Genomic DNA, 14,660 nt, shown 5'->3' on the forward strand with positions numbered 1-14,660 from the left:
AAGAGACACCTTCAAGAAGGACTGGCAAACATATGTGGACTTTATGGGAAAAGATTTGAATAGAAGCTTGGTAGAAGCTTATAGAAATTTGTGGGACTCATGAAAAGAAGGAGATAATAAAGGAACGAAACAGGATTAATTAATATATTACCCTGGAATAGAAATAGAAAAAAAGGAGGGGAGAAGAGAACCCTGAAACTGTTCAAGCTGGGGGAGGGATTGGGGAGGGATTTTGAATCAATATTAATGTTTTTGTAATTACTTTTGAAAAACTTTTTTTAAGAACCCCCCCTCATTCACAAGCAATCCCCTGTTACCTTTGTGTGGATGTGGGCAAACCAGTGGCACGAGAGACCCCTGGTTGCCAGACATACTGGCAAACAGGTGGGGGGTGTTACCCAACTGCAGGTGTTTGGGCCAAACAAGATGTAATATTAATTGCATGAATGCAATTGACATGCATATTTTAAGTGTGCAATCCTATGCATGTTGAGACAGAAAAAAGTCCTACAACTCACAGCATGCCCCAGCCAGCATGGTTAGCTGGGGCATGCTGGGAGTTGTAGGACTCTTTTTTCTGTCTCAACATGCATAGAATTGTACCCTAAGACATGTAAATAGCAGCCACAGGAGGGCCTGCACAGCAAAAAGACCACAGAGGGTTAGGAGGTTATGTTTAACTCTTTCTCCCCTACCATAGTCCTGATGAAAATCTAGGGATGTACGAAAGTCACCTACCTTTTTGAAGGGTGACATTCACGGCGGAGGGGAGGCGCTCTGTCCCTCCCTCCGAAATTCTCTCCAGCCGGCTCCACTCCACGGCGATTCCGCAGAGCCGCCGGCCAGGGCTGCCCGCAGCCGGACATCTGGCCCCTGGGCAGCCTGCAGGGATGCAAATGGCAGCTGCTGTAGCCGCCGCCATTTGCATCCCCGTATTTTGCCGTGATAGGCTACGTAAATGTTTACATAGCCTATCATGGCAAAACAACAACAACAACAACAGCGAACGCAAATGGCGGCAGCTACGGCAACCGCCATTTACGTTCCCTTTTTTTTTTGCCATGATAAGCTATGTAAATATTTACGTAGCCTATTACGGCAAAAGAGATGGGCACAAATGGTGGCCACTACACCATTTGCCCCCCTCTCTTTTGCCGCAATAGCCTACGTAAATATTTACGTAGGCTATCACGGCAAAAAAAAAAGGGAACGCAAATGGTGGCCGCCGTAGCCGCCACCATTTGCGTTCCTTTTTTTTTGCTGTGATAGGATACGTAAATACTTACATAGCCTATCAGGGCAGCCTGGAAGGACGCAAATGGTGGTCACTACGACGGCCGCCATTTGCGGGCACAGCAGCTGGCCAAGAGACCAGCCACTGCTGCTGGAGCCGCCGCCGGAGCTGCCTCCGCCCCAGGTAAGCTTCGTCCCAGGGGGATTCCGCAGGGTGGCGGGGGGTGGGAGGCCGTTCAGCCATGGGTTTTGGGGGGCCGAATGCCAGTGCATTCGGCCTCACTGAAATCCGTGGCAGAATTCTCCGCCATCCCTATGAAAATCCCCCTTCCCAATAAGTTACGTATTCCCAGCAGGAAATTCTGAAATTTCTGAAAACACTCAGAAGCATACTCTAATGTTTTGGAGCTCAGCAAGAAAACGAACAAGGGAGGCTCTTTCCAGTTACTATCAATTTTAGCAGCGCCTTCTCCTTTGAACAGTTATTTGCAGACCTTGGCTCAAGTAATTGATTACTTAAAATCTATTTTAACTTGCTACATAGTAAATTATGCCAACAGTGTAGAGTATAGCAGGATGTGGGAGCAATAATGATGCATAGGCTGAAGTGGGTTAAAAATGGTCACAACAGCTTATTCATTACCGCTCACAGAGTTTGGCCTGCCATAGGGCAAGGATCCAGTCATCAGACAGCCCAACTACTAGCCCATCTGCTGAGATTAGGGATGTACAGATTGTGTAAATTCCATTCCATCTGTGTTCTGCGGATTGTCAGGTGCCTTTCGTTCTGTCATCCACTCATTGATGGAATTGGATATTTTTTAGTTTCCAAATTTGCACAGATGTGAATTTGTGCAAATTCGCACATAAAAAAATTCACAAATCACCCCAAATGCGAAAATTCCCTCCAAATGTCCATTTTCATGCTGTAGACTATGGGGGAAATGCACATTTTGGGCTGATCTTTATTTTTGCATATTTTTCTATGACAAAATTTGTGCAAAATTCCCAAGGTTATTGAAACGGTCTGCAAGTCTGCAGAATCTGTCTGACAGGGGGAAAAGCTGGTCTGCTGTGGAATCCATGGGTTGGATTCATAAAAATCCAAATTCATTCAGTTCCATTGTGGATCTCTACAACATCCCTCGCTTGGATGGGGAGCAAAGTGGCAAGAATCGTGGGCCTACCACAGCACAACCACATAATGTGAGCACATCCTGTGGCCAGGTGTGTGGCAGCCATGCCAAACCCCAGGATGGACAGGGGCCTTGAAGCAACACCCTAAGATCCCTTTTGGCATTACCGCAGTGGGGATCCCACCCCCTCTTTACTCCAACTATGGATCCAGCCCAACTTCTCCAGTGCTTGCAGCAAGACATTGTGACATAAATATAGCACAATGCAATTAAAGAATAAACTAACCATATTGCTACTATGACTTAGGGTGAACTAGAGAGAAAATGTTTCTCCTCAGGTCCACTCCATGGTCTCATCAACAGATGCCTACTGGCTCAGCCAGTCAGCTCCCAGGGTGGGGCCTGATCTACCGCACAGCCAGGCAGTGAACCAGATCAGTAAGCTTGAAGACAATCTTGCTCCCTCCCCGCCCCCGTCTCCCCACCTGCACAGAGAGCCCCGCCCCATGTAAATGTGGACCCAGGACTTCATATTGACCTGATTCCTTATTGTGACTAGTAATGCCACCAAATTTTGGAATTTGTTGGCTCTTTGGTCGAAACCCATGTGTTCATAATGCTCACCTTTCTAGCAAGCTTGGATCTCTGTCTTAAAAATTCATAATTAATTTTGGAATTGACTGTGAGCTTTGGAGCATGCATCTAAACTATGCCATTTCTGTGCATCCACTGACTTGATTGGTTTAAGCCTTTTCTTTCTTAAGGACATGAGATGGCGTCACTTTAACCTTTTAGTGAAAGGACTTTTTCTTTTCTTTGGTAAGTAAAAGTGCACTTTCACACTATCCTGTTTGTGTGAGGGATACTGGAAAGGGAATCCAAGTAGGATGAACCTTTGCACATACTGGCGTACTCATCTATGGCTTTAAACATGTGGAGACTGGGCGGGGGGTGTAATCCAGCTCCCCCATCTGCCTAACGCTTTTGAAGTTCTGGACAGGGCGTATGAGTATCCCCGCCATTATTTAACTAGTGCTTTATTTAAAGTAACTGCAGGTTTATTTCCCCCCCAGATTTATTGAATAGGCCTATGAATTTAATTTATTTTATTCTACTTGCTTGAATAAGCCATGTTATCATCAAGCAAACCAATTCCCATCTCTAGTTATATGTGTTTTATCCAGCACATTTGGCCTATAGACCCGAAGAACTGCAGTTCCTGTGCATGAAAAAATATGATCATGAACAGTATGTGTGCAGCTTAATATTATGATGCATCATTGTATTGCCCAAAATTGTGTCTTGTGAACAGCTAGTACCTATATATTCAAATCAGAGTTCTGATACAGTCAATTCTGAGTTTAAAAATAATTAATGCAGTGTTTTTGTCACTTTCTGCTTTGGCAGCCTTTATACTGTTGGTTTTTAAAAATTGTCTGTTGTTGTTATTGATCTCTGGAGCACATTCCATCACTAGCGCCCAGGTTGTGAGAAATTTCTGGCTCAGAAGCTTAAGCATCTAGCACCTACAGGTCCAGCATGTGCGTTTAAGGAAACAGATGGTGACTTGATTTACAACCCCACAGCGAGTGACAATATAATGTTTACTAATGACATTTAACAGGCACCCCCCCCCAAATACAGGTAATTGCATGTCTGAAGCGTGGGTTCGATTGGAGAAATCACAAATCGGTTACTTTGGGGAATACGTTTTGCAAGGATGGAGCAACTGAAAGAAGGAAATCATGTTTATCTTGTTTTTCAGTACAATCCAAAGCGTATGCTAGACAAGTGCCATAGCCGATATGTGCATACCTTGGCTTTGCAGAAAACTGTTGGGCTCTGGCAGCCAGGCAGATGGCAACTGATCTTGGCAAGTCAGAACAGTTTGCTGTGCCAGACCATTATGCTGGAGGTGCTGCACAAAGGGGGCATCTTTAGAATCGATTAAAGAGGAGTAATTCAGATTTATTTTAAGGGAAATCATGGACATAATGGAAAATAGGCATCTTGACAGACCCAGTGAGCATGTGCAAGGTGTTTCCCCCTCACCACAGTCTCCCCATGCATCCTCTAGGATACAGAAGGTTACAGCTGTTGTGACCTTCCCTCATAGGGGAGTTGCTCCAGCCTCTTTATCATTTTAGTTGCCCTTTTCTACACTTCTTCCAACTCTACAATATCTGTTTTTAGGTGCCAGAACTGTACACAACATTATAAGCATGGTCGCACCATAGATTTGTATAAGGGTAGTATGATATTGGCAGTTTTATTCTCATTTCCTTTCCTAATTATGCCTAACATGGAATTTGCTTTTTTTTTTTTTTACAGTGGCCACACACTGGGTTGACATTTTCATTGAGCTGTCCTCCACAACCCCAAGATCTCTTTCTTGGTTGGTCACCGCTAGTGCAGGTCCCATCAGGTTATACTTGAAGTTGCAATTTTTTGTTCCAACATGCATCATTTTACAGTTACTTACATTGAACCGCATTTGCCATTTGGATGCCCATTCTCCCAGTTTGGAGAGATCCTTTTGGAGCTCCTCACAATCCTAAATAATTTTGTGTCATCAGCTAACTTGGCCACTTCATGGCTCACTCCTAATTCCAGATCATTTATTAACAAGTTAAAAAGCATTGGTCCCAATACAGATCCTTTTGGGACACCACTATTCACATCCCTCCCTTGGGAGAGGTAGTTTACAATGTTGAAATACTGAAACAAACAAATTTTCCCCCACCCATACCCCAAACCATCAGAATATAGTTCTCTCAGGCCAGTTGAAGGTCCCTTCAGGAACCTATGTCATGAGCTCCCTGACCTGAGCTTCTGTCTTCCCTCAGGGCACGCAGGTTTTAAGTCGCCCCAGGAAAGGTGGGCTACATACATAGATATGCAGTGCAAACCTAAGCATGTTTGCTTGAAAGGAAGTCCCTCTATGTTCAGTGGCACTGACTCTCTAGTATGCTTAGAGTTGGAGCCTTAGAGAATTTTACGGCTCGAAGAACTCAGGTGATTAGTCTCATCCCCTGCTCTCAGAAAAGGCACCACATGTCTAAAACACCCCTAAAGGATGCTTTCCCATTATTTCCATTAAAATCAGCGGTACAGTTAGGTAATTTTAGACTCTAGACTTAGGGGTCTCACAAGGACTCTCCTCTTTCAGTTTCTCCCACATTTGCATTTTTTTAATTCTCAAATTACTTTTGTCCCAAATATGGAGAACTTTGCGAGTTTTGGTAAATACCAAAGTCATCAAAATAACATACTCATCAAAATGAAACTGAAACAACATTCTCACCCATCCCTACCCAGAATTCCTGCATGATGCCAATTCTCTTATTTCCTTCAGCTCCCTCCTCAGATTCCACCTTTTCTGTGAAGCCTTTGACATAAGCCCCTAGTTTCCAAGCCCTCCCATAACTTAGTCTAACCACATGTAACTGAAACAGTCACATATTCTGTCCCGGTTAACCCTTGCTTCCAGATCCTGAGTTGAATTTTAGGGTGAAACGACCCTAGGGTGGCTACCTACACATCACCAAAATAGAGGAAACTCATTACTAAAAAACAGAACAAAAGAGAGATTTGCATATAATCTGCATATAATTTGCATATGCTAATTGATATTGTATAGATGCAAATTTTGAAAGAATTATTCCAATTTAAATAGAAACACAATATATTTTGGTTCAGTTGTAGGTAAAAACTTTATAGGAAACCATCAGATCCTTTTCAATATCCCTGCCAGAGCATAGTAGTCATTTAGTGAGGAAGGCTGTGAACAGGTTACCTGTGAGCCTGCTGTTTTGGGGCTAACTGTTGATGGGCAATTCAAGGCCCCTGCCTGCTCTCTCCTCTTATGGTTCTTTATCTTTAAACCAGACCTGGACTACACAGCCTTTCGACAGAGGTGCCTTCAAATAGAAGACTGTTCTCTATAAAGTAGGATACATGGCCACCCTAAGTACACATTACTGTAAATGTAGCTAGCACCATTGTCTTTATTTGTCTTTATTTTCTAATAGTGGGGTGTGTGTGTGTCTGATTTTTACTGAGAACACCCCCCTCAGCTGCAAGAGGGGAGGTTTAAATAATCCTTCCCTCCTTAGCCAAGATTTTAATGATAATTGCCGCCCGCGTGGCAATGGGGCTTTAAAAAAAGCCCCCATTGGCACCCATGGGAACTTTTCCCATAATCCCCATAGCTGTGCAGAGGAGGGGGAATTATCCATAAAATCATGGCTGGAGAGGGAAGAATTAAACCTCCCCTCCATGTGGTGGGGCTATGAGTGTCCTAATAAAATTTGGAACACTCCCTTCCCCCCACCCCACACACATGTAGTTTGACTCTTAGATTGCAAGCTCCCTGGGGCAGTGACTTGTCCCCATCTACTGTGAAAAGAAAGACACTTCTGTGTGGGGTCACTGCTGCTAGGAACCATGCTAGGACCCCTTGTGGTATGGAAGAGCCTAGCTTGTTAAGTGCATAAGTGATGGGAATCAGGGCTGTTCCCTGTTTGGTTGTGTGAGTGTAAACTTCAGACCAAAGCACAATGCAGTCCTTTGGGTCCTCCTGAGCACAAACACTGCAAGGCGCATAAATGTTTTATGCTTCCAACTCCATTTCACAGTGACGTAGGGAAAATGCAGAATATCCCTGGTGATGGAAGTCTGCTAGTCACCTCATGCGAAGGGTGGCCCAGCCTTTGAATGGCCAGGTTTACTATGGAAGTGGCTTCGTATAGCTGTGATGCAAGAGGCTTTGCCTGAAAAATGCAGGCGTCATGTACTATGCTGAATTTAGGGATGCCAGAGAATTCCGCGACGGATCTCGGTGAGGCCGGATGCCAGTGCATTTGGCCCCCCAAAATCCGTCACGGAATGAAGCCCCCGCCCCCCCAACCCATGAAAGGTGTGCGAAACGGAGCACTTACCTGCTCCCGTCAGTGCTGCTTTGCGAATGGCAGCCGTCCTGCGGCCGCCATTCGCTTCCTCCTCTTCATAGCCATGATAGGCTACGTAAATACTTACGTAGCCTATCATGGCTAACGCAGGGATGCCATTTGCATCCCTGCAGAGGCCGTGATAGGCTACGTAAGTATTTACGTAGCCTATCACGGCTCAATACAGGGACGCAAATGGCGGCAGCTATGACAGCTGCCATTTGTGTCCCTGCAGGGCTGCCCAGCGGCTGGATGTCCAGCTGCAGGCGGCCGGCCGGAGCTGGCTGGCGGCTCTGCGGCTTGGCCGTGGAGTGGAGCCAGCTGGGCAGGATTCCGGGGGGAGGGATGGAGCACCACCCCCCCACCGCGGATTGCCCGGTGCAGAGCCAGGTAGCTGTTTCATACATCCCTAGCTGAATTTGGCAATTCCACCTAGACTTAGGGATGTACGGATTCCCCACCATCCATTCCAGTGGGGAATCCACCTTGGGGGGAAGGCAATCTGTTCCTTCTCCCCCCTGGAATCCTCCAGAGAGGCTCTGCTCCGTGAGGATTCTGCAGAGCCGCCTGGCTTGAGGGCCGCTTACCTGGACTTGTTTGCCTCCATGCCGATCGCCATGTTGCTTAAAAAAATGGCAATTGGCAGGATGTGCCCATAGACTTATACACAAAATAGAGCTGTGAATCTTGCATATAAGTCTTTAAAAAATGGTGATTGGCAGGATGTGCCCATAGACTTATATGCAAGATTCACGGCTCTATTTTGTGTATATGTCTATGGGCACATCCTGCCAATTGCCATTTTTTACAGACTTACATGGAAGATTCGTGGCTCTATTTTGCATATAAGTCTATGGGCACATCCTGCCGATCACCATTTTTTAAAGCAACATGGTGATCGGCGCAGAGGAGAATGGGTCCGGTTAAGCCTAAAGCCAAGTGCCGTTCCACAGGGAATCCTCCTGGAGTGGAGGTAAGTGGGGCCGTTCCGCTGCAGATTCTGGAGGCTGGATTCCAAAGATTCCGGCCTCATTTGAATCCACAGTGGATTTCTCTGACATCCCTACCTAGACTATCCCGATGAGCCTAGTTCTCTGTAGTCTTTGCTCATTGATCTCTCACATCTGCTCACAAGGGAAAGGGAGAAAAAAAGAGAGGTGGCCAGAATCCAGTTGGACTGTTGGAATCCATGATAGGCCTACCAAGTGTCTGAGTCTTACTGTTAGCAGACAAGCCCAGCATTTAGAACCCAAGAGACAGACAGCAACAAAGTGGTTCCTGTAAAAAAAGTTGGAAAGCTGAGTCCGTGCTTCCCTGTTCAGGTTAATATCCAAATCCAGTCCTCAGATCCTTCTGAGTTAACATATGTTCTTATTCTCACTAATGAGCTCCAAAGCCCATCCATTGCTTGAATCTGCAAGCATAAAATGCAAAGAAGTTGCATTAATTAAAAATAAGTAGACTTGGTTGGCTCCTGAATTTGGCTGCTCTTGCACTCTGAGGAGCTGTGCTCATTTGGAAAAGGCAGGTGGATGTACATGTTCGGTTCTTGCTGTCTACAAGAGCAGGTCTATGCGATGGCAGGGGCCCATCCAGTGCCCCGAGGAAGCTGGTTCGTGAGCAACGCAAGGGGGAAGCTAGCAGCTGCCCGACTCCACCCCTGTGGTGCTCGCTGGCTTACAAGTGGTTGACCTGGCAGCAGCAGCTCTGGAATGGGCCCCTGCTTTTGCTGGGCAACCCCACTTGCTGATGAGTGCTATAAGGGGAGCAACCAGCCTCCCCCACACGAGGAAGGGAGGGGCAAGTGGCGGCAGGCATTGGGCCAAAGTCAGCGCTGCAGCCCCTGCGAGGTCAGCCCGCCCAAGGCCCCCCAAAAGCTGGAGCCAGTCCTGCTGACTCAACTTGTCGTTTGCATTCAGTTATTCAATCTTCAGCCTGAAATGAAATAAGCTGATTAACGAAAATACATGCAAGGAATCAAAGAATAAACAAACCTGTGGAAGAGTTGATACTATTTCTTATAATTCTCTTATTTCATTCTATTTTTCCAACTGCCCCAAGTTATGATACTCTTAGGAAACTTCAGGTACGTCGGTTCATGCTTCCATCTCTCACTATTTGAATCAAATTATGGAAGCTGTACTTTACAGTTTCATAAATATATGTATTCATAATACTTACATAGCACAATATAATAAAATCTCTAAGCAGTTTACACACAAAATACAATAACAGCCACAGCTAAAATACATATACTATGTAATGTGACATAATAAATAGGAACAACTTACAGCAACAAAAATAAAACAATAAAACAGAACAGCTTCATAACCAATTATTAAGCCATACGATGTCACCTATTAAGTTACATTTCATGTTCCGAAAGTAGTAAAAATAGGTTAGATAAGAAAGTAAGTATTGAATATATTTCCGTTTCTCCCTTACATTCATTTTTTCCACAAAAGGTGGGGAGGGACCAATACCAGTTTCTTTCCCCACAGCTTCAATTTTCTGGGAATGTTACATCTCTATTGCACACTAGAATTCCCAGCTATGCTTAAGTATGTTTTGCCTTAGGATACTAAGAGTGAAATCCTAAGGGATAGCCAGGCAGGGTGGGAGGAGGACGGAGGTTTTTACAGGCCCTCCACCCTCTATTTAGTTTTAATTTTTTAAAGCTAGATGGGCATCTCAGCTTGTCTAGTGTGTTTGCCAGGGAGTGGGTGGGAATGGCGACAGAGAGGCTCTTGGATCAAACGGACCCAGGCCTCTCCTCCTCCCTGCCTACTGTCCCGCCCCCTTTTCTCTCTCTCTGATATCTCTTCAGAATAGTATCTGCCTCTGAGTTTTCTGTGGTGGTGGTGGGAAAATTCATGTTTGGATCTCCTCCTTCATCGCTGTAACTCTGTCTACGGCAGCGGAGGAGATCTACCTTCCCATGGCTCTGTAGCTGCTGCCTGGGAGCCATAGGATTGCTCTGTAAACCAATGGGTTGTCACAATCTATTGTACGCTAAGTCAATCTTTCCCAACCTAGTGCCCTCCAGATGTGTTGGACTGCAACTCCCATAATTTCCAGCCATGTTTTTGCCCCCAAACATAGCCGAAATGCAGTAGAGACTTGAAGTAATTTGAGAGATCTGCATCTGCTGCCATGAACAATCTATGATTTATTCTAAACAGCTTCCCTCGTGCTTTAAAAGCATTTATCACATGAAAAGAGAAGATGGCAATGGACTCACTTTCACTGAAAGCATGAAGCCGCTGATAGTGCCTCTGCTTGATAAATCATAGAGGCGTTTATAGATAACAAATGGTGAGAAAAGGCAACATCGTTTTTTGTGGATGTGAAACACACTGTTCTGTTTCAGAGCCCCTCTCCTGTTTGCCCAGTGATTGATGCGCTGTGAGCCACATCTCATCTTGTAAGATGGATGCTAGTGCCACAGTGTTACAGCTATTCATTCTCCCTCTATTGTATATGAATGTTGAACACTCTGCAGAACAAAGCTGCAGGGGGATGTTTAGCCAATTGCATAAAAGACATAGAAATACAAACGTGAGATTCTCTACTTTTGCCTCAGGTCTCCCATGCTATTTGTAGTATCGATTACATTCTGTATTTTCATTATTAAGCAAAAGCAATATGGGGCAGGATACCCTGAGCTATCTGGGAGTTTTCATATACCCACCCAGGGCCAACTCAGTGTGTGTGTGTGTGTGTGTGTGTGAACTGGGGCAGAAAATTATGAGGGTGTCAAACAACTACTCTAAGGTGGTGGCACCCTGGCTCCTCCTCCTTACCTCTCTGGGAAGCCTTGTTGACTGCTTCCCTGCTGCAGCACTTGCCATTAGGAAAGTAGCTGGTACAGCAATCCAGAGAGCTTGCCTGGCCCAAATACTTCACTTTAACAGTCTTTCCTCAAAGTGAGCAAGGGATTCTGGGTGAGGTGGCCTTGAAGGTGGCTGTGCCATGGCAGGACAGGTAGTCTACCTTGGCTAGAATTGAGGGGAAGGACTCCTTAAAGCGAGACATTGAGGGCGAGGTGGGGTGAAGAGAAGAAGGGTAGCTGCAGCCGGAGGTTAGGGAAGAGAAGAAGGGGAGGAGGAGAGTGGTGGCACTGGGGAGTAAAAGAAGAGGAGAGTGGCCCCTGGGGGACGGGGAGAGGAGGTGGAGGGCAGTGGCTGTTACTGCCCTGAGGCACCCAAATACCTGGAAATGGGCACCACGGCTTCTGAGGCCCCCTTTTCCACTGAAATCCTCATGTCCCCCCTCAATATCTGCTCCCAGTAGCCAGTGGGCCATGCATAACATCACCCAATGCAGTGTGAAGAGTTGTAATTGTAAAAGGAAATTGCTTACACATCATTTGTCAAAGCTAGAGATAGAAGCTTTGCTAGCGAATGAATTTGAGAAGGAAGCTTTGCTACCTAATGAATTCTACTAAAGTACGGTTGGAGTGGTGGGCAGAGCTCGCTGGTGAGACTGTAGCTCAGGGAGAGTCCATAGCTCAGTGGTGGAGCCCCTGCTTTGCACGCAGAAGGTCCCAGGTTCGATCCCCGGCATCTCCAGGCAGGGCTAGGAAAGGATCCTGCCGGAAACTCTGGAGAGCCACCTGCAGTCCGTGTGGACAGTCCTGGGCTTAGATGGACAGGTGGTCTGACTCAGTATATGGCAGCTTCCTATATTCCTTTGAAGTGCTAGTTTCAACTGTTCTATTACTAATTGACTCATTTCCTCTGAAGAAAGAGCACAGCTGTTGTAAGGCACCTTGAGAAATCTGATAACCAATTTGTGGAGCAACAGCAAGCTTTTCAAGTTTGGACTCAAAGATGATATAATATTGAAACCGAAAACCTATACTCTCTGGCAAACAGGACTTGTTCCCCCATGGCTCATAGGGTTCTGCCCAGTTATGGTCTTCACCGTCTTATTTGATTTCTCTTAAGAATATACAAGCTTGTGGAGCATTTATACTTGCAAGATTTACTGTTCTACCAATTGTAGTACCTCACGGCAGATTTCTGAAAATTCCATTCCAAAGTAGATTGTGCCCATGTGGGGCAGGAATTCCCGAGACACTGACTCATGTACTTTTATATTGTAATTTCTACACTGCTTTGAGAAGTCGTATAATTTACCCACTTTTGATTAGTTTACCAGGGCACCCAGATGAAAGACTGGCAGTGCATTGTCTATCAGATAAGGTCCCATGTATTACTGAACAGGTGTCTAACTTTTTTTTCTCATTGGCAGGGTTATAAGAATTCCACTGACTGACTGACTGACTGGCTGTATTATTATTATTATTATTATTATTATTATTATTATTATTATTATTATTATTAACATTTCTGCACCGCCCCATAGCCAAAGCTCTCTGGGCAGTTTACAGAAGTTAAAACATTAAAATACAATATGGTTAGGGGTGTACAAAACTCCGCTTATCTGGCTCCGCCGGGTTCCGCAGGTGGGGGGAGGCGATCCGTTCCTGCCCCCGGAATCCTCGATGGGGGGGAAGGCGATCTGTTCCTCCTCCCCAGAATCCTGCCCAGCTGGCTCTGCTCCTCAGCCAGGCTGCAGAGCCACTGGCCAGGCCAACCCACAGTGGGGCCTCCAGCCTCTGCCGGGCTGCTGCGGACGCAAATGGCATCCTGTGTAGGGGACGCCATTTGCGTCCCTATGCTGGCCCATGATAGGCTATGTAAATATTTGTTCCGCCATAGATTTCGGGGGGCCAAATGCGCTGGCAATCGGCCTCACCGAGATCCATGGCAGAATTCTCCGCCATGCCTAAATATGCAGAGTTTAAAAACCATTTACATAAAAGCACACAGACAATATACACAAACAACATATAACTAAAAACAACTTCGGAAAATGTTACAATATTAGCAACATTGGAGAAATTGTATTTTTTGTGTTCTGCTATTTGTGTTCTATATTCTCAATTGAATGGGTCTTATGACCATAATAAAGAGGCAACGATAACCAATTTGTTAATAAACCTTTCTGCACCTCTTGGCTCCAAACAGTTTTGGAAGCCATCTTGTACTTCTTTGGTTTTTGCTTCTGGAGATAGCATGACTCAGAGTAGGGGATGGAAAACAGAGATGTTAGATATTAGATTCCATTTCTCTGAAATGGAAGAGATAATGAATGGAGAAAAGAGTGAATGACTGGAGCAGGATCTCCACTGTTATCCATATCTTAACATCCGCTCACCTAGTTCTAATTGCTAGGATATGTTGTAGTAGTAATGTATGGAGCTGGCACAGCTGCCTCTTTCCTTGAAGCATTCACCAGCTAAGCAAAGATGGTGACTCATTGTATTTCTGTTCGTTACTCAGGCCAGATGGTAAACTCAAAGCTACTAAATGGACGCTTTAATATTGTATTAGTAATACTAGCTGTGAGTCTCAGATTGCTCAGCTAGTATCTTCTCTTTCATCTTCTGGTATTTTAACATGGTGTAAGGTGTGGGGAACCTGTGGCCCTCAAGATGTTGTTGGGCTACAACTCCCATCATCCCTGACCATTGGCCATGCTGACTGGGGCTGATGGGACTTGGAATCCAACATCATCTGGAGGGCCACAGTTTCTCCACCCCTGATTACAGGATACAAAATGCTCTCGATGCCTGCACATTTTAGATGGGCCTATAAAAAAGCCATCTTGAAAGAATGGAGATGCTTTTTTAAAAGGTTGCCTTCTACCTGGGAGGCAGGGAAGCAAGTTGTGTAAGGTTGTAGATTAATTCAGACTGCTCAGTGTCTGTGTGTGTGCTGTGGTTGCCTAGATAACTTATTCGGTCATATTCTAGCCTCCATATGATGTGAATATGAGTGTTCATCAGGAAAGTGTAGATTTTGTGTGAGAAATTAACTTGGACTCCTTTGATGGATTTGTGCAAATCAAATTCTCATTTTCTTCTCATAGGTTGCGATCTTTGGTAAAGCAGCTAGAGAGAGGAGAGGCTTCTGTTGTTGACTTAAAAAAGAACTTGGAATATGCAGCTACCGTGCTTGAATCTGTGTACATTGATGAAACCAGGTGAGACAACTGTTTCAGTAAATTGATGCATTTTTTAATTATTTTTTTTAGCTTTATACCTCACCCTGTTCCTTGGATTCCAATGGGGCTGCTGTGCTCTCATCGATTCCATTACGCGAGCAGGACCTACCTCTTGTGGAACAGCAATTTAGTGCTTCATACAATGATTTGCTCAATGATTTGCTCATTTCCAGACCAGGACAGGTTGGCAGAGATCTGTTATGTGAGCTCTGTTGACCTGCCCCATTCCAGAAGTGAGCGTTTCTGCTCGTTTCCAGTTCCTGTCTGA

The 14,660-nt window shown here is 45.2% G+C and overlaps 1 protein-coding gene across 1 annotated transcript in view; it reads left to right on the forward strand.

Annotated features, from left to right (window-relative positions):
* Positions 1-14,660, forward strand: part of PDE1C (phosphodiesterase 1C) — a 257,158-nt gene that overhangs the window by 121,410 nt on the left and 121,088 nt on the right. Inside the window, exon 3 of the mRNA XM_084859810.1 lies at positions 14,258-14,371. Coding sequence (XP_084715936.1) covers positions 14,258-14,371 — 114 coding nt within the window. The remainder of the gene's footprint in view (positions 1-14,257; positions 14,372-14,660) is intronic.

The sequence above is a fragment of the Heloderma suspectum genome, chromosome 5, assembly GCF_057233095.1.
Source record: "Heloderma suspectum isolate Gila_16-S chromosome 5, 16-S_ref, whole genome shotgun sequence".
Taxonomy (NCBI): Eukaryota; Metazoa; Chordata; class Lepidosauria; order Squamata; family Helodermatidae; genus Heloderma; species Heloderma suspectum.